This window comes from Simochromis diagramma, unplaced genomic scaffold, assembly GCF_900408965.1.
Source record: "Simochromis diagramma unplaced genomic scaffold, fSimDia1.1 OVJJ01000125.1, whole genome shotgun sequence".
In the NCBI taxonomy this organism is placed as follows: domain Eukaryota; kingdom Metazoa; phylum Chordata; class Actinopteri; order Cichliformes; family Cichlidae; genus Simochromis; species Simochromis diagramma.
In genome coordinates, this window is record NW_024387162.1 from 463,224 (window position 1) to 489,124 (window position 25,901).

Consider the following 25,901-nt stretch of genomic DNA (forward strand, 5'->3'; position numbering starts at 1 on the left):
TACTTCCCTCCAGATTAACTGAAGAGACCATGAAAATCACTCACCCCAGAAAAATAACCTCCAAACTACAATTTTCCAATATTGATGTATCTATCATGTGTTGTATATCATCATACAAATGGGGAAGTGACCTGGAGTACTCTTCCAGCGCTGACCTCTGGACAGAAATGTGCAGTAACATTTTGTGACCAAAAATGCACACTTACTATTTACACTTTATAAAACAATTCACAGGACCCACCTCAAAGGAAAATATTTCAAATGGCTTTGGGTAGCATTGCCACTCGTTCACAGTGCGCTTCAGGGAGCTCAGGCAATGACTTTCACACCACATGGGTGTGTCACCCAGTCCTATAGTTTACATGGCTGTGACTGAGAGATTATCCAGAATCCCTGCATCTCCATCACTGTGCTTCATTGTAGGCTGAAACCATGCACATGTCCACATGTTTTGAATACTACAGTATGTTTTCGTTAAACAAATAAATACCTTGGCCCCACCTTGGAATTCCTTTTTAATGTATTGATTAGTGTTAACTTATTTTAATTCATTTTTTTATCCTTTCTCCCTTTTTTCTTCTTTTTTCCCCTCTTGCTGATTTCTCAGCATCTGTGTGGGTTAGACCGAGACCACATGCGGACCAGGTGATTTAGGAAGGCAAGCCAGGTCACCAATGTAGATTCATCATCAACTAGATCAGTGTCCTTCTCCCCTAATAAACAGGCTCCCTCCTTAGGGTCTGGGGGCAACCCGAGGCAGTGCTAAGTCATCTAGAACAGAACAGTGCAGTACCACCTCCCGGTGGGACATGCCCGGAACAGCTCACCCAGAGGAGCCCAGGAGGCATCCTTGTCAGATGACACACCTCAACTTCCTGTTAAAAGGGAGTTTTTCCTTCCCACTGTCGCCAAAGTGCTTGCTCACAGGGAGTCATATGATTGTCGGGTTTTGCTCTGTATGTATTATTGTATAGTCGACCTCACAATATAAAGCAGCTTGAGGCGACCGTTGTTGTGGTTTGGCGCTGTATAAATAAAACTGAATTGAAAATTGAATTGAATTAAATGTTAGTAGTAGTAATAGTAATGGTGATGGTGTTATTACTGTGGTTATTATCCTCGTAGCCAACAAACATGACATACAACACATATACATGTTTTGGCTTTGTTCTTTGTGTTTTCATCTTTTCCAGTTGCCTTCTTTCTTGTTTCTGTCTATGCACACCTTTTCCTGTTTTATGTTCATACAATGTCCAACAAAAGAAGAGAATGACATGGGAGAGACAATAATTAGTGTAAATAACAGAGTTCAGGTCCATCCCTATCTGTCAGATGGTCATACAGGCAAACACAAGCAAGCATGCATGTGCACACTCATATTTACACATACAAACACTCTGGTTTCTCTGGCAACCGCTACGGGAATCTTTGCCCAGTAGAGCCTCTCCTCCACAGGAACAGCTCCTGTGTTGGCAGCTCTCACAGATAGTTGCAACATTGTGTCAGCATTGAACTTTTCTCATAGCTTTGCTGTATGATGCTTTTAGGGGGCCTTGCTCACATTCGCTGTGTGGCAACATCATGGCAGGTCAGTGAGGCTCTCATATTTGATGACAATGAGGATGGATTAGATGAGGAAGTTTTAGAAGCTGAAGTTGACACGGAATATAATCTGACCCGACCAAGAAAGGATTGATGAGGAGGAATCCAGTGATGAAGAGAATGGCCATGCAGAGGTTGATCTCACATTCAAGTGAAAGAATGGGAACTTATCCCCACCCGAGAATGAAGGTAGGCTTTCAACTGAAACTGTCATCAGGACTGATGACATCACATCCTGCTTTGAACTGTTCTGGACTCAGTCCTGAGTCAAAGCCATACTGGTAAACTTGACCAACTTGAAGGGGAAACAGCTTTACAAAGATGATTGGGAGGAGGTAAGTCAGAAAGACATCAACGCATGCATGAGTCTTTGATTTGAGTGGTGAGTACAGATCCAGAAATGAATCTACCAGCAGTTTATAGGATGCAGAGTCCACTCGGACAATTTTTTCAGGCCATCATGTCACTCCAGAAAATGTACATGTTATTACGGGTGATTTGCTTTGACAGATACAAGACCAGGTCGTGGTCAACAAGACAAAAATGGCTGTGATGAGAGAAGTTCAGTTGGTTCGGTCTGGTTGCTTTAGGGGACACTGCCCTTTCAAACAGTATATGCCAAGCAAGCAGTGTAAATGTGGCGTAAAGGTTTTGCAACATGTGATGCCAGGACATGTTATGCTTGGAACATGTAGGTTTATACTGGGAAACCCACTGATAGTGTTGGTGAAAGAACCAGGAGAGGTTTGTGGTTCTGGAGACTGATTGGAGGTCTCAAGGGACAGTTCCTCCATCTCCTATGCTCTTAGTCACAAGCTGAGTCAGAAGGCAGCATGGTTTGGGGATAATTTACTCTTTACACAAATAGGTGTAAAAGTAACGCAGGTGTTACTTTATGTGACTGTATAAAAACTTGAAATGGTTTCAAAACAAATATTGATGCAAACTTTCAGCCACAGTGGTCTCTGATGATCAGTTTACTATGTTTCAACTGATCCTTCTTAGAGTGAAAATAATCCAAAAGTTAAGCTCAGATTAATGAGACATGCAGAAACTGTAAAGTTCACAAGAACATAAGTTGATACAAAGATCTAACACAACAAGTAGTGATAATGTATCTATTGTTATAGTTTTTTATGGTGAGTCTTAATGGAATGGTTGTTTTTGAAATTGTTTAACACCAAATGAACACAACGTTCAATAGCTTATCCCACATAACCTCTCCACTCTCCTATTTTATTTGTTTATGTCTCATGCTTTTATGATTCTGTAAACTTCTTGCTTTTATTCTACTGTGTACAGCAACCTTCAGTGTTTTGAAAGGCGCTTTCAAATAAAATGTATTATTATTATTATTATTATTAACGTGAGGGTTAACGGTGCCTCCTGTGCAGAAGCAGTTTCTCTTTCTAGTAATCTTTGAGTACAATTCCAACACGTCCCACTAGTTTTGGTTTTTAAAGTCTTTGAAATCTTTTCTTCTGTACTGTGTAGCTCTTGAATTTCTTCATGATACTTTAAGAGAAATAATTCTGTTGACAACCAACAAGTCCAAAAGTAACAATAAATACTTCCTAAATTACCCCGGAGTCGTTCCTATCTCCTTTCTGCTCTACCTGAGCACTTTATAGAGCCTGCCTCATTCACACAAGCACTTTCTGTCTATGCTTTTTTCTTCTAACAGTCACCCACATTCATACTCCAGTGGACGCATCAGAGAGCAACTCGGGTTTAGTATCTTACCCATACAGACTGGGAGCTGCCAGGGATCAAACCACCAACCTTCTGATTAGTAAATGACCTGCTCCATTGCACAAGCCAGAGCCAAGCTTAAAACACCTGGTGGTGTTTCCCAGGTGGTCCATCATTCAAGTTCTAAGCAGGCCCAACCCTGCTTAGCCAATGAGATAGGGCGAGCTCACAAACAGCCAGTGATGTTCTCTCCAGAACATCACTGGCTGTTTATTCTTATAATGAAGACATGTCCCATAATGTCACTGTGTTTACAGATTTAGGTCAGCTCCACATGAGCAACAACTGGGCCATACACACAGATACACACATGCACAAGCACACAGCTGGACAAACAAAGCCGGAATGACAACAACTGGGAGTCACAACAACTAACGCGATGCCATTTTGAAGAGGGAGAGCCCGGCTACATGCCACAGCATCAGCAGCTCATGTTTAGCATTTAACAACAGTACAAAGTACATGAACACACACTGATGACAGGGAACGCGGGTGCATGCAAAGACAAGTGCGTCAGACTTTTGGGCTAAACGTTTAATAACACTGTCAATATTTTCAATCATGCTTAGGCTATTAAAAATGTCTTGAACTATTTTTAGTCCCCTCAAAGAATACTAAAAATACCAAAAAAGATAACACCTGGTTCATTATCAGAGACTCTTTTGTTGCAATAAAACACAGTGTGTATAATAAGGTTAAAGCTATAATTGTATTTCTCACATCAGATTAGAACCTTGACAGTTTGAATCAACCATATTTTGTTAAATATTCATGTTTCTCAAAGATAAATGAGTGTGCATAAAAGTCAACCCTCTGCCTGTCTTATCATATGGGACTTTCCAAAAAAATGTCATCAGTGCCAGTTTAGACAGACGATTCCAGTGATCCCAGCTCCAGCCCAGAGAGTTCAGTGCAGCATTAAGTGCAACAAGCATTTCCACAGCGAAGATCCTTTGTGTGGCAGACAAGGACACACATTTCAGACCATAAGAAAGGGCACAGCAGGACACAGAGCTGCTGGCATTTTCTGGCTCTCTCTGCATGACTAAAGCATCCGGCAGCCGGCCCACCCAAATATATTAGTACTGCACCGTCACTGTCAGTGGGTGTCAGCTGAACAGCTGGAACGACATGCACTCACGCAAAGCGTACCCAGTCCCATCCAATCCGGAATAACACACTACCACTTACCTGTGGTGGAGTGCAGACTTTCCAAACTCCAATAGCGAGACAGGACCCCCCTCAAAGTGCCGCCCAAGCTGCCTCCTCCTCCTCCACCTCCACCCTTGCATACACCCACTCCGAGACCTCCGTCCACCATGCCGTCCACCCCTCTGCCTGTTGGGCTCCCGCCGTCTGATTCAGAGCCCGGTGACAGCCCAGAGCTGCCACTGCCGCTACTACCACAACTGCCCCCTGGCAGCGGCACGCCCCCCTCCGAGCCCTGCTGAGTCCGCATCCCTGTGTGGAAACCCAACAACAAGGGGTGGAGGGAAATGTAAAAGGGGAGTGGAACTAAGAGAAAATAAAGAAAATGAAGAGAAGCGGCTAAGCAGATGGTTTATTCTCCTGGCAAGCGGACAGCACAATGGAGGAGGAGGATGAGGAGGAGGAGGAGGTAGCCTTTTGGCTGGTATCTGCTGCGGTATTTGCTGAGGTAAGCTTCAGCTGTCAACTTCCCGCTTTCTCCTCCCATGCACAGAATAGAAGAGCCGTAGCAGCGCTCCACTCCACCCTTGGATTCTCTGCTCCCCAGTGATACAGCGCTCGTCTCCTCTCTTTCTGTTCCTGCTTCTCTTGCTCTCTTTATCAATTTGAACGCTGCTTCGCTTCCTTACATTAAATCACACAGTCATCTCCCTCTCCCCCTATCGCTCACTCTGTTTCCAGGCTCACATCAGTAGGGGTCCTGCAGGGGGGTTTCTGCATCTCGATCGTGTCATTTGCCTGCTACAGATAGCCTGGATGGCTCACTAATGGTGCAGAATCCATTAAGGTTTCCCTCCCGCAGTCTTATATATTCCCCTGCTCTCCAAAACATACGACAAAGCAGAGACATATGCACATGCACACATTCTATATTCTGTTGGTTTTCAGGAATGATTTTTTTAAGCCAAACTGGGTTTCCTACCATTGTAAATAAGGCATAGTATACACATGATGCTGTTTAATATAGAGGGTTATATCAGAGGTGTGAAACAAACGGACCCTGACTGAACAGGTCAGAACTGTTCGGTCCAAAGACTGAAAACTGCAAAGACTGAAAACTGCAGAGACACGCTTTCTACTTACACCAAAAAGGAAGTGCAACATATGAAATAACTACAAGAAATATGCAGTAATTACCAAGTATTTCATATATCAATACTAAATCATTAGTCTCCATAGTAGACTGAAAGGGCTCAGTATCTTTTCATGTGTAACTGTAGTGTCTATTGATACTGCGTTTAAAGTTCCCTGAACAAAAATGTAAATAATCCACCTGTTTAGAGGATACTTGCACCAAAACCCCAGCGATGTCCAGCTGGGCAGAAAACTGTCCGTTTAAAAGGAAGACAGAGTGGGCTGGGTGACAGGCCAGCTCAAGCTCCTGCAGTGAGGGCACAGCAACTGTTGCATGTGAACATCATTTCTTTTATTTGTATTTATTTGACCCAAAAGTTCCCTTTAAAGAGATCAAACTGTGACCTTTTGAGCATAATTAATGAATTTATATCCTAATAATAGCAGAGTCTAGAAAAAAACCCCAACATAAACAGATTTTTCTAAAGATCAAACCAAACTTCAGATGATAATATTGTGCAAAAATGTTTTAGGTCATTTGAAACTGCAGCTTCAAATTCAGCGATAAATAAAATAAAACATTCATTTGCGAGATTCCTTGAGTCGAGTAAGGGTCTCGTGACTTCAGAATGACCTGTTGCATCCTCATATGTACATGAATGATTACCAACCCAACACTGACACATTTCAAACTAAAGACAAGGTAAAATCAGACATCACTGGATGTGGTACCTGGTCTCAGAGTTCAGTGCTTTGACCCAACAGCCTGTGTAAACAATTCAAATGTATCAGTGACGGGGATAAAAGACAATGGCATGGGAGTGAAAAGGGCTGATGTTAAACTACACAGCAATGTCAAACATACCCATGCAAGCTCGGAGCAAGTGTGGATGCTTCTCTGTAGCAAACCTAAAACTAATATACATTAGTATAAATGCTGGAGAGGAACATGACATACTGTTCATATATCGGGAATAAGAAAATATAAGGATTTTAAAAACTACTTTTCTTTAGGACATAATGGAAGACATGTTAAATAAGTAAGAAGGTAATAAAATAAACAGTTAATTTAATATTTTTCACCACTGCTGTGCTTCAAAACATCATTATAGACCTTCAATAGCAGCCTCAGATGAGTACTGCTTTTGAAAGTGAGACTGAAAAGGATAAAAAATCTGTAATTTGTTGAGTAAAGTTTTGATTATTTTTCTAACAATCTGCTAACAAATGGCAATTTCATAATAGATCGATAGTTGTGAGTAAAGCTTCTTTAGTTTGGTTTGTTCCTCTGCATTTTTAAATTAGGATGGAATCCAACCTCACCTCAGCGAGCTGTTAATGACCAGTGTTGGTCAAGTTACTTGAAAAAAGTAAATGGCCTGTATTTATATAGCGCTTTACACATCCAGTCATTCACACATTCACACACTGGTGATGGCAGCTACATTGTAGCCACAGCCACCCTGGGGCGCACTGACAGAGGCGAGGCTGCCGAACACTGGCGCCACCGGGCCCTCTGACCACCACCAGTAGGTAACGGGTGAAGTGTCTTGCCCAAGGACACAACGACCGAGACTGTCAGAGCCGGGGCTCGAACCGGCAACCTTCCGATTACAAGGCGAACTCCCAACTCTTGAGCCACAATCGCCCCACAGTAATCAGTAACTAATTACTGATTACTTCCCCAAAAAGTAATCCCGTTACTTTACTGATTACTTATTTTCAAAAGTAATTAGTTACTTTTTAAAAACACGATTTACAACCTGAAGAGGTGATAAATAGATCTTTCAGCCCAATTCTACTTTTTCTGCATAATCCATCATACAAAATGTAATCAAATGGAAAAGTCTCTTTTTAAAACTTGTTTTATTAGTTTTAATCTTTTAACTTTATGCATCAAGCAAAAATTTAATTATATGCAACATTCTCTGACTTGAATAAATTAGTTTAACATTTAAACCTATTTTCTGCACATTCCAGCACATAAAATATATATTTTTTGTGTTTACACTCAGTCTTTCAAATAGATGCAAGTAAAACACAGCAGAAAATAAATAAAGTCAAAGACTCAGCGGTCCTGTTGCTCTATTTTCACCTGTAAAGCAGGACTGCGGTAGGCGGAGGTTTACCCTGGTGCAGGTGTGCCGCGGTCAGTGGAAGAATCCGCGAGTTTCTCTGTGAGTTTCCCATTACGTCGTAGCTACTCGGTGCTTGCTCGGAAGTTTAGGGGTTTTTTTTCGCTGTAAAAAGAAGTTTTCTTCCCACGCACAGCGGACACTAATGTTTTTGTCACTTTTTATGGAATCAAACTCAAAGTAAGGTCAGTACTTCCACGCTTTAAACGCTGAACGCTCATACTCTCTCCCACAATCGATATGTGATCTATTGTTGATCTGCACACAGCTGTTGTCACTAACGGCGCACTCGCTTACGTCACTGTTGTGAGACATTCTCGCAAAAAATCACGGTTTTAGTAACGCAGTAACGCAGCGTTCCTACGGGAAAGTAACGGTAATCTAATTACCGTTTTTGCAATAGTAATCCCTTACTTTACTCGTTACTTGAAAAAAGTAATCGGATTACTGCCCATCTCTGTTAATGACAGACAGCAGTGAAGGACCAATGCTGATAAGAGCACAGTGAAGTTTACATTTGGTTTGTTTCAGCCTGTCCTGTCCAGCAGAATGTGACGTCAGGCCAAACATGAGCTCTATAGACTCCTCTTCTTCATGTGTTTCTTTTACCTGATTATTAATTTCTATCAGTAGTTTCTTATTACAGTCCATGTGTAATATAAAGGAGAAAATGGAATAAAAGCATACTAGCACACAGAGAAGTGCCATCCATGGCCAACTCCTGCACCTTTAAGAAAAAACATGGGCCCACAATAACAATGGAGTACCACCATAGACAGGGCCTCCACCAGGAGACCCCAGGCACCAGGGCCCCAGATCCCGCACATGAAGCCCTGGCGAAGAAGCTAGCCGCTAAGCCCAAGGACAGCATCCACCACCACAAGGACCCAGACCACACGCCACCCACCCGGACCCCCACCAACAACAACTAGATCAAAAACACATACATGACAGAAGTGTCAGGCATATGGAGAGACAACACTGCAGCTGACCACACCCACTAATGCAACTGATTGATTCATTTATTGATTATTCGAGGAGATTATCTCCACTAATGTCATCTAGAAATAAATTCCTGTATTAAACAACAAACAAGTCATTGTTGAATGTCCAATTTATGAGGTTAGTTTTAGAGAGAAACAGTAAGAACTGTGTGTGTGTGTGTGCGTGTGTGTGCGTGTGTGTGTGCGTGTGTGTGCGTGTGTTTGTGTTTGTGTGTGTGTGTTTGTGTGTGTGTGTGTGTGTGTTTGTGTGTGTGCACATTTTAAATGATGTAAGATGAGCGATATAGGTAAAGTGTTCCAACGTGAATATCCTCTGCTGTTTTTAGTAGAGGAATGTGATTCAGCTGTATCATCTCTCAAAGCCAGGCAGAAAAATCTATACCTAAATATGTGCTGTTACCTGGCTGGAGGTGTGTGGTGGGCGTGTTCTAATGGCCACTAGACTGCAGATGGAAGTCAGCTGAACTTTGTTTTCTTACTCCCACATTTTGATAGTCATAGTTATGGTGGCAGCTGTAGGAAAACAACTGCTCAGGAAGATGATAGATGGAAAACATTGTTAGAGTGAATTGTTTAATGTTGTCATTTTTATGCTTGCCAACTCTGATGAAAGGAATTTCACTGTCCTTCCCCCCAGATTCTCGAGGTGGGGGGCTGTAATGTTTTATTGCAGATACATCCTGGAAGATCTGCTTCTTTTGATGTAAGCTTCCTGCTTTTATGACCCTTTGGTCAGCAGGAGGTAACACACACACACATTCTTACAGAAGTTCACACATATACATACAATGCCTTGTCTTAGAACCAAGTGGGCGTGGCTTTGCTATGACGTGTTTTGTGTGAACTGTCTCTCAATAAAAAGGCAGCAGGAGGAGGTCAGAGTCGGGGTGATTTTCGTGGTGGACACAGGCCTCCCTTGCGCAAGTGATCGATCGATCGACTGTCTTGTTTTCTTCATGATGAATAAGTCTCTAGAATTAGCGGGGCTTGTGGAAACACAGACCCAACAAACATAATTAGAAAGAGATGATGAAAATATGCATGAGGCCTTGTATGTTCGTATTTAATGGCACCAGTGCCTCTTTACATAACAGGAAGTGCCTGTGAAATTAAAGCTGAAAAACATGATCAGGTACATTTAGAAAGTAAGCTTAGTCATTCCTCATTAGTCTCTGTCAGCAGAGCTGAAAAACACTCAGCCCAGTATGAAATAAACAGACATTTTTTGAACGGAGACATGATCTGATGACTAAAGCTGCACAGGTTCGAACACTCAGTCAAAAACGCTGCCACAATAAGACACCAGAATCTAAACCCAACAGAAGCAGAGTCGGTACTTACAGGAATAAGAGATTTGTCTCCTCCTGCCCAAGCAGTCAAGACCGATGGGGGTGCTGTGGGAGAAGCAGTGGGCCTTGATGGGCTCCAGGGGGGCTCTAGCATCAAGCTGTGGAAATAGAGCATGTTTTATTATCATCACTGTTCATTGGCACCCCGATGAGGATCATTAACATGTAACAGTCACATACTGGACAAACCTGAATCATGAATGGGTGTTCGAGAGACAACATGTGGGTTAAATAATGACAGAGCGATGTAAGTATGTATTTCCAATCTGAGTCACTTTATGTGACTTATGTGGGTTGAAGGCTGAAGGGTTACCAATCGTTCCAGTGAGCTGGGACCTGGACAAGGCTTTTCCTACCAACCTCTGCACTATGAGAACATGAAGGAGTTTTTAATCTTGCTCAACCGACTGAAAGATGCAAGAACATCCTGATTCTCTGGCTTAATCACCAAGAACAATCCTGAGTTCTTCCATCAATAGACTTCTTACTTCTGCTCTCTTTCTGGTTTTCCTGCCATGTCATCCAATGTCCATGTCCTGTCCAAGTGCCTCAGACTACCCTGTTGTCTGAGTTTTATCCAAGTTTGTATTTCCAATCCATATGTCCAATGGATATTATTCCTCCGAAATTCCATAATGGGGTTCTCCTTGTCATCTACCTCTGGCTCCTCTCCAGTATCACAAAGCAGGAACTCCAGCAACACTTGAGGGAAGATGAAGAACTTTAATAATTGACCCACGCGTTTCAGCTTGTGGCCTTCATCAGGGTCATGAAGGCCACAAACACGTGGGTCAATTATTAAAGTTCTTCATCTTCCCTCAAGTGTTGCTGGAGTTCCTGCTTTGTGAATTCTTTCATCCTCTCCATGCACCTTGGAAGCAGGTGAAGTTGTGCCAGAAATATTTTTGCTGCGATTTATCCTCTCCAGTATCAATCAGTCTCTATAATTGGGTTGGAGATAGCTTTAAACAGCTGCTGTCATTCCTTTGCTTATAAAACCATCCCTGGAAGGTTGTGTTTTTTACTAACACAACAACTAAAACACACGTCCTTCCTGGTGAACAGCTGTCTCCAGAAGACCAAAGTGAAGCTTATCGACTGGTCCCAGCTTGAATCCCACCAAAGGACACACAACTATCATCAGGAGGGCCTGTCAGTTTGGGGATTTTTGTGAAATAAATGTATTTCTTTTTGTTTAAAAAAATATCCACTTTGGAAATAAGTGGATCTTGATGACTACTTTTTAGGGCTCCTCATTCTGCTACTTCTTGCATGCACGCTATCATGGTCTTCATTTGTATACATGTGTTTGTGATATATATTGGCATGAAAAAAACAGTCAATTAATTGCATGCGTGCATGCGTGTGTGCGTGTGTAATGTAAACATCCAAAATAAAACTAAGATTTTTGCAAAAGTTATGTGAAAAACTCGTGACTCTGTTTAACTTAGGAAATACTTCAGAAATGCATCATTTTCATAAGTGGGCTAATAATTATGGAGACCCTCAGGGTTTAATGCTTGGACCAATTCTCTTTTCTTTGCATATGTCATCCCTGGGTTAATAAATGATTATTTTCATTATTAAAGTGTTTCAAAGACATTTTCTATCACTGCTTTGCAGCCAATACACAACCTCAAAAGCCTCTCCCACCTGCATGAGTATTTGAATAGTGTCTTTTGTTGTAGTCTCACTTTTCACTGCCTTGGTTTTAGGTACCGGTATTGTACAAGTAAAGACTGTCAGAAAATGACTACAGCAGACATCTCTTTACAAAACAGAACCAGCTTTACCCCGATCACATTTGCACACCAGACCTCTGCCTCCCCATCACATATTTACTGTATAATACAACAGATGAAAACATGGATGTGTCGTGGGCTCCCTAGTTAAATTCAATTCAATTCCATTTTATTTATATAGCGCCAAATCATAACAACAGCTGTCTCAAGGCACTTTATGTTGAAAGCTAAAGACCCTACAATAATACAAAGACAATCATATGACCCCCTTTTGTGCAAGCACTTTGTCCACCTCGGGAAAGAAAGCATTGCACAAATAGAAGAAAGCACATCTTCAAGAAACTTAAAGAAGTCCAGTTGCTTTCTGTCCAAGCGCCTTATATTATTAGTTGAAGAACTGTGCAACATCAGTCACTCGTCTGTGACGGCTGAGCCCTGACAGTAAGGTAGATCCTACAATACGCAGGCAGCAGATCCAACATTGCGAGCTGGGTTTCAGCTCCACTTCTAACCCCAGTCAGTATTTGCAACACTCACTGTGCTCATACAAAGCTTTTTATCAGTCGTTTGCTGAACACATCAGCAAACGACTGTTGCAGTGCAGCAACACCTGCTCTCTGGGCCTGTGTAAAATGGTTATTACAACGGAGGGAGGCAGCAGTGGTGGAATTTGGCACCACCGGCCCCAGCTCATATATCTCCTTAACCAGGCTCACCAGAGATGCAGTTTCAGCCTCTCTCCATGCTTTTAGGACTTTGAGGTGATATAGCTGTGTGACCGTACCACTTCATAGTCAACGTTGCCCACTCACCATGTGACCACAAAGGGTCCTTGCCACTCGGTGAGCAACTTTGAACTTGAAGGGAGTAATACAAGCATTTTTTCTCCCAGTAAAATTCCCTGAGTCCTGTGTTGTACAGGCGCTGTTGACACTCCTGGGCCTGGAGCAAATGCACTGAATTTTCACAACAACCCCAACTGTGCAAAGATGCACACGAAAGGAGGTCGGACACCAACTAGTGAGAAACAGAATGACAAATGGAACAACACTGTCATCCCTTATGTAGCAGCTTTGTCAGAGAAACTCGGGAGAATCTTCTCCAAGCACGACATCCCAGAGCACATCAGACCCAGCCACACACTCAGGCAACAACTGGCCAGGACAGATTTCCCAAACGCAAACTAAGCAACTAAGCACAAACCGAAGGGTGGCTCTCTGACAGTTACTTGCTGGGGATCTCTTCAAACAGAGTTTGTGAACAGCAAATATCCACCTTACGTGCAAATACAGTTAATTATGGATTGGGTGCATATATCAGCTTCTGTGATGCATGAACTGTCTTTGTGCCGTGTTCTTCTATGGTGTTTGGATTCTGTGCGAGTGTGGTGATGTAGAAATACTGTCACACGTTTGTATATTTCTGATATCTCTGAAGGTAGGAACTGCTGCATCGGTATTATTACCCTTGTTTTTACCATGCATGTTATATCACTCTCACGTAAGTCTGTTTTGTCTTCACTGTTCATTTTTCCACATTGTATTTGACACTGATTGCACCTGTAAATGTTTTCCCTGTTTAGAATAAGAGGAAGTGTTATTTACACATAAGTGCTGAGCAGGTCAGGATTTTGTACTTCTACATCCTCAACGTTACATGTTTCTAATTTTACTCCACATGCCTTCTCTCTTCTTCTTAAATCTGTGAATGTGTCTTGTTTTCATGTGCACAATGCTGCTGCTGTGTCTCCACAGTACTGTCCTGTGTCTCCTAGTCTCTATTCAGTCTGTCCCCACTGTTGTCCTCAGGTTGTACAAGCAACTTCACTACTTGAGTGTCTGAAGTGTTTACCTTTGCATCAAATGTCTCCGTTTTGTGTTGCTTTTGAATATGCAGACTGCATGGCTCTGTGCCGCCTGTAACAACAGTTTGTAAACTGCACTGCTCTTTTAGTTTCTCTGTGTTTAAATGGGGTTGGATCTCAACTGAAAAAAGGTCTTTTTTGATGAGTTTCAAAGGAAGATTTGGTGCCACACAGTTTTCTGGTCCTTTTTTCATGCTGTAAGTCGATGGTTTGACATAAGTCTCTGTGACATCTCGGTGGCTGTCCTTTGCTGATACTGATTCTCTGCGTCGAGCCTTAGTGTGCCCACTGCAGACGCCGACTCCCATTGTTTGTCGAAAAATGTAGGCATCCTCCAGTCGCAGCAAAGCGTCCACAGAATCCTCTCCTTCTCCACTAAAATCTGACAGGATGTCACTGTGCCATGAGCAGGAGTCAAAATACTCAAATGTTTCCCCATCTCCTGTGCTTTGCTCACACCACTTCAGGGAAACCGTACCAAAGCCCCTCTCCTCTGAGTCCATTGCTGCAGAGAGGCTGTGAGAGTCGTCAGGGGCTTCCTGTGGCTGTGGAGACATTAAAGAAGACGAGGTTGAGTAACAAACCAACAAGTTTAGCACACACAGACATATATCTATCATTTTATACACTACCGGTCCAGTTTGTTATTGAAAACTATGCAGTTTAATGTCTCATTGCACTCTGAAATGAAAGCATAGTACAAATAACCAATTGGAGTTGAAACAAAAAAAAAGAATTCATTAACTCATCAAAGTAGCCACCATCCATCCATCCATCCATCTTCATCCGCTTTATCCGAGGCCGGGTTGCGGGGGCAGCAGCCTAAGCAGAGTAGCCACCTTTGTGACGAATATTTGATTTCTATTGTAGAAACACGGCTGTGTTCAGCTGTTATATCTGCCAAAATTCTTCCCATATCTGCAGCACAAGTTCCCATAAATGTGGACCTTGTAGTTGCTTTGCTTTCACTCTTCTGTCCAGTTCATCCCAAAGCAGCTCGATGGGGTTTAAGTCTGGAGACTGTGCTGGACCTCCGTGTTTTCAAGCTCACCACCTTGTTCTTTGTTCCTGAGGTGGTTCTGACACAGCTTGCACTGATGCTTTGGGTCGAGCGGGGGCGATCGTGACGTTGAGAGTTCGCCTTGTAATCGGAAGGTTGCCGGTTCGAGCCCCGGCTCCGACAGTCTTGGTCGTTGTGTCCTTGGGCAAGACACTTCACCCGTTGCCTACTGGTGGTGGTCAGAGGGCCCGGTGGCGCCAGTGTCTGGCAGCCTCGCCTCTGTCAGTGCGCCCCAGGGTGGCTGTGGCTACAATGTAGCTGCCATCACCAGTGTGTGAATGGGTGGATGACTGGTTGTGTGAAGCACTTTGGAGTCCTTAGGGACTAGTAAAGCGCTATACAAATACAGGCCATTTACCATTATCCTGCTGTAGGATGAAGCCCTGACCAACTAGACACATACCAGAGGGTCCTGCATGGTGCTGCACAATGCTGTGTAGCTGTTTTGGTTCAGGGAGCCTCTCACTCTGTACAAGTCACACACACAGTGTTTTGTATTCCACTAAATTGTGTGCAAAATCATATATGCTCGTTTGTTGATTTTGTGTATCTGTTTATTTCAGGTTCTAGCATTGTGCTATGCAAAGCTTTGCACATTAGCCTGTTTTTTGTTTTAGGCACCATTCAAAACACTCAAGGTCATCTTGAAAACTCATCAATCAGACTGACCAAGCTAGTTTAAACAAGTGCATCTGAAAATGGAGAGAGTCATTTTATGAATAGCTAGTGCAGCTGAAGGCTCCTGACTGTTGTACTGGTTCTCTCCTTCTTTGCACAGTCGAGGAGCATGTCAGGCTATCTTTCACTGTGTGTTGTACTCGTATGCAGGTGACAAATAAATAACCTTGAATCTTGTCTGCTGCCACTTAAGGTCAGTTTAACAAATATCAGCATCAAATGCTTATGTTAGCCAATCTTCTTCTTGTTTATATTGCTTTGCCTCTGCTACAGATAAGACAGAGGTCACAGTAATGTTTATGCTTTTCTGCACAGTAGACCTACCTTTGAACAGTCTGCAGTCTTATTGTTCATACATGTCTGCACTGTCAGCTCTTTGAAGAACCTCAAGCATGAAATGTCCCCATATCATTGTTACTTTGTAAAAACATTTCTGCTTGAAGCATCAGGCTAGTCCACGCTCACACATACTACATTCTGTTAAAGGTCAAAGGTTGCACTTACTCTCCATTTCTTCAGTGCACCACCGCTGTGCAGCATCAGAGCACGAACGCGAATAGCAAACCAGCTCAGCACAGCTCCCATGGTGTGGCTCACATAATACATTAACACTTCGAACACCAGCATTTACATACATGTGTCCAAGCTCTTCTCTTTCCCAGTACTACATCTTCAAAGATCCCTCCTGAACTCCTCTGCTTTGTCCATGGTCATAATTAGTGTTTGCTAATGTCTTTGTTTGATCTTCCACCCCTTCCTTTCTTCTTTTACACACACAGATTTCATTAACAGAAAGTCTTGTAGCAAGATAACCGTAGACAGTGCAAAGAGCAATCCTTCCTGTTTCGCAGTGTTTCAGGGGTGTGGTTACTCTACATTAGCCAGAGCTTAGTCCAGCCTCAAAGCAGCAGGTACACCTTGATCTCTAAATAACAAGGAAAGACACTAAGAAGCCCTGCTATAAATACAGAGCTGCGGTTTCAGACAGAGAAGCTCGTGATCTCTGCACGTAACTCAAGGACATGGGATTGTGCATGGTAGACACAATGGTCTGTTGGTTGGGTCTGCTATAAATTGTTTTTCAAAACTATAAAAGTACAAATTGGCACAAATCAGCGTTTGACACTCTAAGATCAGGGTGTCAAACATAAGGCCCGGGGGTCATAATCGGTTCAGCAGGACTTAAATCCCGCTGACTGGATGGCTTTGGAAAATGTGAAGGAAAACAGAAAATTTAACTGCAATTTGGAGGTTTTACAGCTTTTCCTACTGATATAGACCTCCCGCATGGCCATTCATGCTACACAGAAGTAATTAAGCCATAGGTTTCTGTCATTTTCCGCATTTAATCCTTAAAATTATAGCCAAAGAGTCGTGCTGACAGATTTCTTTCTGTTAAAATAGCACTTCATTTTGTATACAAGATATTTCAGGGACTAAATGTGTCGTTAAACTTCTGAACACTGGCAGAAAGGGCAGTTTCATTAGTGTGACCCACATATGATCAAAGTCAGCTAGATATGCTTCCAATGTAAAATGAGTTTGCAAACCCTGCTCCAGATGGTTTATACAGTCCCCATCAAAAGTTTAAGACCATTTGAAAAATGGCAAAAAATCCTATTTTGCATGTTTGGATCTTAACAAGGTTCCAAGTAGAGCTTCAACATGCAACAAGAAGAAATGGGAGTGAGACAAAACGTTTTTTTGAGCATGCAGTTTATTGAAAACAACGCTTAAACTGAAACAGGCTGTTACAGCTGATCATAAGTTTAGGACCACACCTCCAAAAAAAACCCCGTAAACCCCCTAAAACAGAAATCAAAGATCCAAACATGAGCTCAGTCGTGAGGAGCTCCACCGTTATTGTTGATCACTTCAAAAATGTATTGCAGCATGCTTGATGTGTTTCCATGAGGTGATGGGAACATTTCTCCAAGTGGGAACAGATGGCCGCGTGAAGGGGATCTACTGCCTGGAACTGTTGTCCGTTTTTGTAAACTTCCCTTGCCATCCATCCCCAAAGGCTCTCAGTTGGATTTACATCAGGGGAACACGCAGGATAGTCCAGAAGAGTGATGTTATTCTCCTGGAAGAAGTCCCTTGTCCTGCGGGTATTGTGTACTGTAGCGTTGTTCTGTTGTAAAACCCAGACGAGGGCCCTCAGTCATGAGGGATGCTCTCTGCAACATCTGGACACAGCCAGCGGCCGTTTGATGCCCCTGCACCTCCTGAAGCTCTGTTGTTCCACTGAAGGAAAAAGACCCCAGACCATTATGGCGCCCCCTCCACTGTGGAGCGCAGAAAAGGTTGGATCTGCTTGTCATGCCAGTAATGTTGGAAACCATCAGGACCATCAAGGTTACATTTGTTCTCATCACACAATAAAACGTTCTTCCACCTTTCAGCGTCCCATGTTTGGTCCAAACGGTCAGTTCTGTGGCGTTCAAGGAGACGAGGCCTTTGAAGACGTTTTTTTGAACGTGTAAGTGTAAGTGCTACTGGAACAACAGAGTCACACTGCTCAGGTTTTCTTCAAATGAAGAAAAAGATATTCACATCAAACCTGCTTAAAATACATCTATCAGAGTATTTCATGAATGAGAACCAATGAACTCCAATGAAGGCCAAAGCTTTGGCTCTGTGATCTAACTCTTCACTTAATCTTTAAAACTACATGTTTAGAGCCAAGACCCACAGAAGGCTGTTGGCTTTCAAACTGATGGAATAAATATGGCGGTTATAACGATAACTCTTTTGTAAAATAATCAGAAGTATTCCAACCAAACTGTTGCACTAAAATCATACATTTTAAGTGCTGTCTTTCATTTACTCTAATTAAGTGGAGCTGTGTGCCTTAAGAAGCTTAAGGGCTTAGTGGAGGAACCTCTCCAGCTAAAGATGGTGCAGAACACCGAGGCACAACACTGACGCCTTACCACATTCATCGTCATCAATGAGATACTGCTCAGAGATGCTCTCCATAGAGCCTCCACATCAATGAGTTGAAAAATAGTGGTTTGACTTTAAGTTTAGAATTTGTCTGCTAAGCATTTTCTGTTAAATGAACTGCAACTCTGTACTGTAGCGCTCACATTTGTAAACACAGGCAGATGTGTCATTTTCCTTGGTTCCTGTTGGAGAAGGTGTGGTACATATAAATGTAAATGGTAACTTTCTCTCACATTTCCTCAGTAGGAATACTGAAGAGATTATCCACTCTGGGTCATGTAATGAAAAATGCCTCAGCAGAGGTGCCACACACTGACAGAAGTTTCCTAGTCCTCAGAGTACACAGGAATGGGTCCACATTAAGCACAGCGATATTCAGCACCAAGTTAAAAATGCCTCATCTTCTTGTACAGCAGGGGTCCCCAACTCCAGGCCTCGAGGGCCTGCAGTTTTTAGATGTGTCCGTGATCCATCACAGCTGATTCAAATGGCTAAATGACCTCCTCCTCCACACGTTTTAAAGTTCTCCAGAGGCCTGGTGATGAACTAATCATGTGATTCAGGTGTGTTGGCCCAGGGTGAGATCTAAAACCTGCAGGACACCGGCCCTCGAGGCCTGGAGTTGGGGACCCCTGATGTACAGTGGGGCAAAAAAGTATTTAGTCAGCCACCGATTGTGCAAGTTCCCCCACTTAAAATGATGACAGTGGTCAGTAATTTGCACCAGAGGTACACTTCAACTGTGAGAGACAGAATGTGAAAAAAAAAATCCATGAATCCACATGGTAGGATTTGTAAAGAATTTATTCGTAAATCAGGGTGGAAAATAAGTATTTGGTCACCTCAAAGAAGGAAAATCTCTGGCTCTCACAGACCTGTAACGTCTTCTGTAAGAAGCTTTTCTGTCCCCCACTCGTTACCTGTATGAATGGCACCTGTTTGAACTCATCATCTGTATAAAAGACACCTGTCCACAGCCCTCAAACAGTCAGACTCCAAACTCCGCCATGGCCAAGACCAAAGAGCTTTCGAAGGACACCAGGAAAAGTATTGTAGACCTGCACCAGACTGGGAAGAGTGAATCTACAATAGGCAAGCAGCTTGGTGTGAAAAAATCAACCTGTGGGAGCAATCATCAGAAAATGGAAGACATACAAGACCACTGATAATCTCCCTCGATCTGGGGCTCCACGCAAGATCTCATCCCGTGGGGTCAAAATGATCATGAGAACGGTGAGCAAAGATCCCAGAACCACACGGGGGGACCTGGTGAATGACCTGCAGAGAGCTGGGACCAAAGTAACAAAGGTCACCATCAGTAACACACTACAACGGCAGGGAATCAAATCCCGCAGTGCCAGACGTGTTCCGCTGCTGAAGCCAGTGCATGTCCAGGCCCGTCTGAAGTTTGCCAGAGAGCACATGGATGATACAGCAGAGGATTGGGAGAATGTCATGTGGTCAGATGAAACCAAAGTAGAACTTTTTGGTATAAACTCAACTCGTCGTGTTTGGAGGAAGAAGAATACTGAGTTGCATCCCAAGAACACCATACCTACTGTGAAGCATGGGGGTGGAAACATCATGCTATGGGGCTGTTTTTCTGCCAAGGGGACAGGACGACTGATCCGTGTTAAGGACAGAATGAATGGGGCCATGTATCGTGAGATTTTGAGCCCAAACCTCCTTCCATCAGTGAGAACTTTGAAGATGAAACGAGGCTGGGTCTTCCAACATGACAATGATCCAAAACACACCGCCCGGGCAACAAAGGAGTGGCTCCGTAAGAAGCATTTGAAAGTCCTGGAGTGGCCTAGCCAGTCTCCAGACCTCAACCCCATAGAAAATCTGTGGCGGGAGTTGAAAGTCCGTGTTGCTCGGCGACAGCCCCAAAACATCACTGCTCTCGAGAAGATCTGCATGGAGGAATGGGCCAAAATACCAGCTACTGTGTGTGCAAACCTGGTAAAGACCTATAGTAAACGTTTGACCTCTGTTATTGCCAACAAAGGTTATGTTACAAAGTATTGAGTTGTATTTTTGTTATTGACCAAATACTTATTTTCCACCCTGATTTACGAATAAATTCTTTACAAATCCTACCATGTGGATTCATGGATTTTTTTTCACATTCTGTCTCTCACAGTTGAAGCGTACCTCTGGTGCAAATTACTGACCTCTGTCATCATTTTAAGTGGGGGAACTTGCACAATCGGTGGCTGACTAAATACTTTTTTGCCCCACTGTACAGAGTAAGCCAACAACAGCTTCTCCTTTTATTTGCAGTTTATAAGGCTTCAAACATTTTATATAAAGCAGCAAAGGTAAACGGTTTCTTTCTGTATGTGAAACAGTGAGTGAATCTAAGTGTCTGCCATATTCCAGCTGCACCATCAGACTACATTAACTGGGCTGGAATAAAGAAAACATTAAGCAGCTGTCTGCACTTCAGTGCAAACTGGTACATGTTCTAGTATTTATATTACTTATTATAGTCTCACTGCCCACTCTCAGCACATTCTATAGTTATAAAGAACAGCAAAAACTCCCTGAGTATTAAAAGAAGATCCAAGTTGGCTGCCACTTAAGAGTATTGTATCAAATGAAATGACTCGCCTAACTGTCAGTGTCTCTGTAACCACTGAAAACAAAAACACTCCCACATCCACAGACGAGGATCATGACATCTCACATCAGCCGAGCCTGCTGCTCAGCTGTTTCTGACATGCACACAAAGGTGAACATTTTATTGCTATTAAATTTTAGCTTCATATATAAATTACTTTTCATTATTTTATTTTATTTTTTTTAAGATTTAACAATGTTGAATTTCCTGAGGGTTTGCCGTAGTCTGTTTTTGTGCAGCTGATAGGAACACCACGTCCACATGAACAGAATCAACTTTTTGGGACTCGTTTCAAAAACCAGTTTTGAATTGAATTTCTGTTTGAAAATATATATTGAAACAGAGAAACAAGTAAATGGATTCAATAATCAAAGATGTACTTCTTACAGGGCAGCACGGTTCGCTTCCACCACCCGGCCGGGGTCTTTCTGTGGGGAGTTTGCATGTGCTCCCCGTGCTTATGTGGGTTCTCTCCAGCTTCCTCCCACAGCCCACAGTCATGCAGTCAGTGGGGTCAGGTTAATTGGAAACTCTAAATCATCCACAGGCGTGAATAGTTGTCTATGTGTTAGACTGGTGACCTGTCCAGGGTGTACCCTGCCTCTCGCCCTATGACAGCTGGGATAGGCTCCACCCCCCCACGACCCTGAAAAGGACAAGCAGCAGAGGATGGAAGGATGAAACTGAGCTCATGATGGCGTTCCTCCGAAACAAAGGGCTCCATTTCAAAAATATACAGTATATCCGTAGGCTCTGAGAAAGAAGACAAGCGTAGCTACATTTTGAGGGTGAAATGATGGCTGTGGGGTGAAGATTACGGTCACAGCGGCAGGTTCAAGAGCTTTTGTGTGCCTCACACTTTAACCTGCCTCCAGCTCTCCGATAGCCATGAATGGGGAGGAATTTGATAGATTTTTGTGTGACATTTATGATAATAACTGTAAAAGCTGTAGGGGAATATACGGGTGTCTGCCTAAAGGAGCGACAAGAAAACTGAGAGAGGTAGGTCTCTCCATTCAAAGCCAATGTCACTCTATCAACAGAAAAAGTACAAATTTCAGCAACTGTACAAAATTTCAAAAGTCTGAATAGAGGCACATAGCATACAATCGAGCCGGTCCTTCTGATGTATGAACGGTGACTAGTACTGTCGTTCCACGCCAGGAGAGTCCTGCTGGGGGTCTCTTTGTTGCTGCGTTCTCCACACTTCTATGTAGGTTCTCCTCTCCGGGTCCTCCAACTTCCTCCCACAGTCCAGAAACATCCATGGGATTCTACTGCTCATCAGTGTGAATGATGCCTGTCTGTATGTGCTGGCTCTATGACAGACTGGATAGGCTGTATGGAAGAAAGTGGATGTATTTATTTGGAGAAATATTTTCCTTTCTTTTCTTTCCTCCTCCCTTATCTGCAGTGTTCACTGTCTGCTCTGCAGCACCTCTGCTGTCTGACTCACTGAACGTGGTCTAAAAGTGTACATGCTCTGTGGATGCAGCCTGCAAACCAGGCTTTCTTACCTTAGCTTATATTTTAGCATTAGTGATCTGATTCCTCGTGAAGTGTGCGGCACATTCCCCTTACCGTGTCAACACTGTGTTAGTGTGTTGTATAATAGTGACATCTGCTGGATTAAAAAAGCAGCTGCAGGTAACCTGAGTAGAGCGCTCATGGCAGGGTTTGTCTGTGGCAGTGGAGAAGGCGGGGTTAAATCATGCCTCACTGGAGAGAAGTTTTCTCATTGGTTCCATTGTATAGTAGGTGATGATGAGCCAATCAAAGAGCACCAAAGCCAGTCTCCCCTCCTCCGCTCAGTATAAACACAGCGTGGCATCTCCTACTGCACGAACACGGCAGCTGTATTGGTCGTGTGAGCTTTCTTACTGCGCGCATCGATACAGTTTGTTGTTCTTTGTGCTTCATGCATGCACCAACGATTCAGTATTGTGCCGCGACACCTTCTGTCCAAATCCCACAAAGTTGATTCTGTTCATGTGGACGTAGCTTTTTCAGTTTCTCTGCTACGTCCACATGAGCAGGGATGTCCTCACCAGGATGGCTTTCTATCCACATATGAAAATAACACATGATGTCAATAAAGCTTCAAAAAAGAGCGCAGAAATCAATCGATGACTCCAGTGTAGCTGTATCCATCTTTTATATACAGTTCTTGTAGTTGTCACCCATGAACCACATGAGCAGCTCAGAACATGCAGACCTGAGAAAGGTGGCACATATAACAATCAGTACACACTGTGTGGCAGAAAATGCTATTGATGTTGAACAGCACCATACAAATGTTGGCAATAAACGTAACAGCGCCCAGAACTAATCTTCCCACCATCCACAAACATTCTTTCTGCTCCGGTCTCTAACTTTCAGTGCAAACTCAAAAAGAGGAAATGAGAGACATCACATGATTTTAACTTTGTGCAGATCCTCCACAGTGATGTACACCACCTGCAGAAACACATTCAAACGTCACTATAGTGGGGAATTGTAACCACAGGGAGACAGTAACGGCCATCTGTCATACAGCAGCATACGTACATCACAAACATCCAGATGTATTTAGTCATTTCTAAGATCAGTGATGGCACACGATCTGAACAAAGGTTACTGTTGTGAAAACTGGAGCTTGGAAAGAAAAGTTTCTTGAAGACGTTTCACCTCTCATCTGAAAAGCTTCTTCACTTCCAACTCACAGCTGTTTGAACTCTACTGCAGGTTACTACACTTTCAACACCTGGGTCACTGAGCCACTATTGATCACATGACTCATCACACAAGCCAAGGTTTGAAAAAAGGTGTGGTCATTATAAGCAGAGGGTTCAGGTGAAGCCATGTCATGTGACCTATTGATGTGAGAGGATGTTGGCACGCCACCTCAGAACTGCGCTGTAGGTTCAGACAGTTTGTGTGTAAAGCTGCCTCCTGTCTTCACAGATGGTTATACAATCATTAATGGTGTCATTGATCATGAAACTGACCTCACGACCAATGTTCCCTCTAATTTTTCATGTGTGTGAGCGAACTCACAGACTCCCTGAGCGGCCCCTGGACCACTGTGAGCGACATCAGACGTGTGCACTGTGGTGACGACAGCATCGCATCCATCGAAGTTACATGGTTTATAAAAAGAGCCAAATTACAGCATTTACATTTCTGTTAGAATACCTTTAATTAAGAGCTTTAGCCCACTTACAGTGACAATTACAAAAATCTTTTTTAATGACCTGTGCACTATGTCAGCGCTATTGGAAGTATGAATATTTGAACTATGGCAAAACATGAACGGCCAACCAAATCAAGCCTACTATAAACTCCAATTTTGAAACTTAACATTTTTATTATAAAGCTCTGACTTGTGTTATGATGAGCCAGTCTGTGAAGCTCCTGTCCTACTGCGGTCTGGGAGACAGTCCTACTGTCCTGTAACTCTTTGTCTGTCAGTATATAATGATTATTTGCATTTTTCTAATACTCATAAACTGGTGACAGTATTTAATGATCAATATCCATAAATGAAAACTCAATAAATGACACTAGATGAGTAGTAAACTTATTAAGAGCTTAAATTTCACCTTATTTTTTCCGTCTGTCCTTCTCACGTCGTCCAGGTTGATGGCCTCGTCTGCTTGCAGCTTTGACTTAATGCGCATCAGCTGGTCCAAATGGTCTGCCTCAAGACGATTTCTGGATGCTGTTTTGAGACGATTCATTAAACTAAAACCTCTTTCGCAATCTGCACTGGATGCTTGAAATGTAGCACAAATATCCACAAGCTGCGAGATGTGTTTTAGCTCTTCACATTTTAGCGTTGCAGCCACCATATCTGAGAATGTGCTGATTGACCCATGTTTAAGTTTGTGCCTCATTATGTACTTCAAATCAGAATATTCACTGTTTATGACCTCCACTGAATGTGGAGGGTGGAGAATGGCCTCGTACTTCTTTGCCAGCGTGTCAATGTCTCCTGCTCCATACTCAAAGCTGATGTCTGAGGTCAATGCCTCAATGTCAAATGCAGACCACTCCTTTAATTCATCCTCTTTAATTCATCCTCTGGAAAACGAGCATCCGAGTGATCACAAAGCTTACGAATAACACGAGTAATCTCACTGGTATTCCTGCCATCAGCAGATGAGGCCCTCATCGCCTCTTTGACACGGTCACTCCACTTAACATCCTTTTCCTCTGTCAAGTATTGGGAACGCAACTTCTCAATCTTTGCTCTTGCCAAGCAGTGCCCTTCAGTCAGGTTGCATCTTTGAAAAGAAAGACACAGGTGTGCCAGCTCACCCAAAACATCTCCCAGAGTGGTGAGAGTAACCTTGAAGTTTGAATCGGTTAGCTTTTTGTAACAGTAATTTGCCACTGGATCTCTGTTATCACTGGATTCTCTCTTACAGTATTCTTCCAGCACAGTGTAGTTCCTCAGCATTCACAGCTTGGTGACGCGACAGCCATCGCACTTCACTCAGAGGCCTGAATGACAGTGCATCCTCATCAAGAACCTTTCTAGGTCTTCCAGTTTTCCCCTCTTTACAGTGGATCTAGAGAAAGTGGAGTAAACTGTTCTAAGAAGAGTTCCCACATCACGCATCAAAGGTACATCTTTCCACGCATCATCAATGCCCAAGTCCTCTCTATGGGCCACACAGTGTTGTTCAGTTAAGGGTGGTATTTTCCGCTTTAATAAAGCTGCAACTCTGTTGTGCTTTCCTCGCATTACTGAGGCACCATCGGAGGTCAGCATCACCATTCTCTGTAGGGGTGGGCGATAGAAACGATATACGATAGAAACTATATAAATTTGTCCAACGATAGAGATTTTGACTATACCGCTCTATCGCGATA

General features: G+C 43.0%; 1 protein-coding gene across 2 annotated transcripts in view; it reads right to left on the bottom strand.

Moving 5' to 3' along the window:
- arhgef4 (Rho guanine nucleotide exchange factor (GEF) 4) overlaps positions 1-25,901 on the bottom strand; it is a 116,011-nt gene that overhangs the window by 78,983 nt on the left and 11,127 nt on the right. The window contains exons 5-6 of one of the 2 annotated variants that reach the window (XM_040048816.1): positions 13,719-14,276; positions 10,118-10,223 (exon numbers count right to left, since the gene is read on the bottom strand). In XM_040048816.1, the coding sequence (XP_039904750.1) occupies positions 10,118-10,223; positions 13,719-14,276 (664 nt within the window). Of the gene's footprint in view, positions 1-4,545; positions 5,486-10,117; positions 10,224-13,718; positions 14,277-25,901 lie in introns of those variants that run through there. The other variant, XM_040048818.1, reaches the window with a different exon arrangement.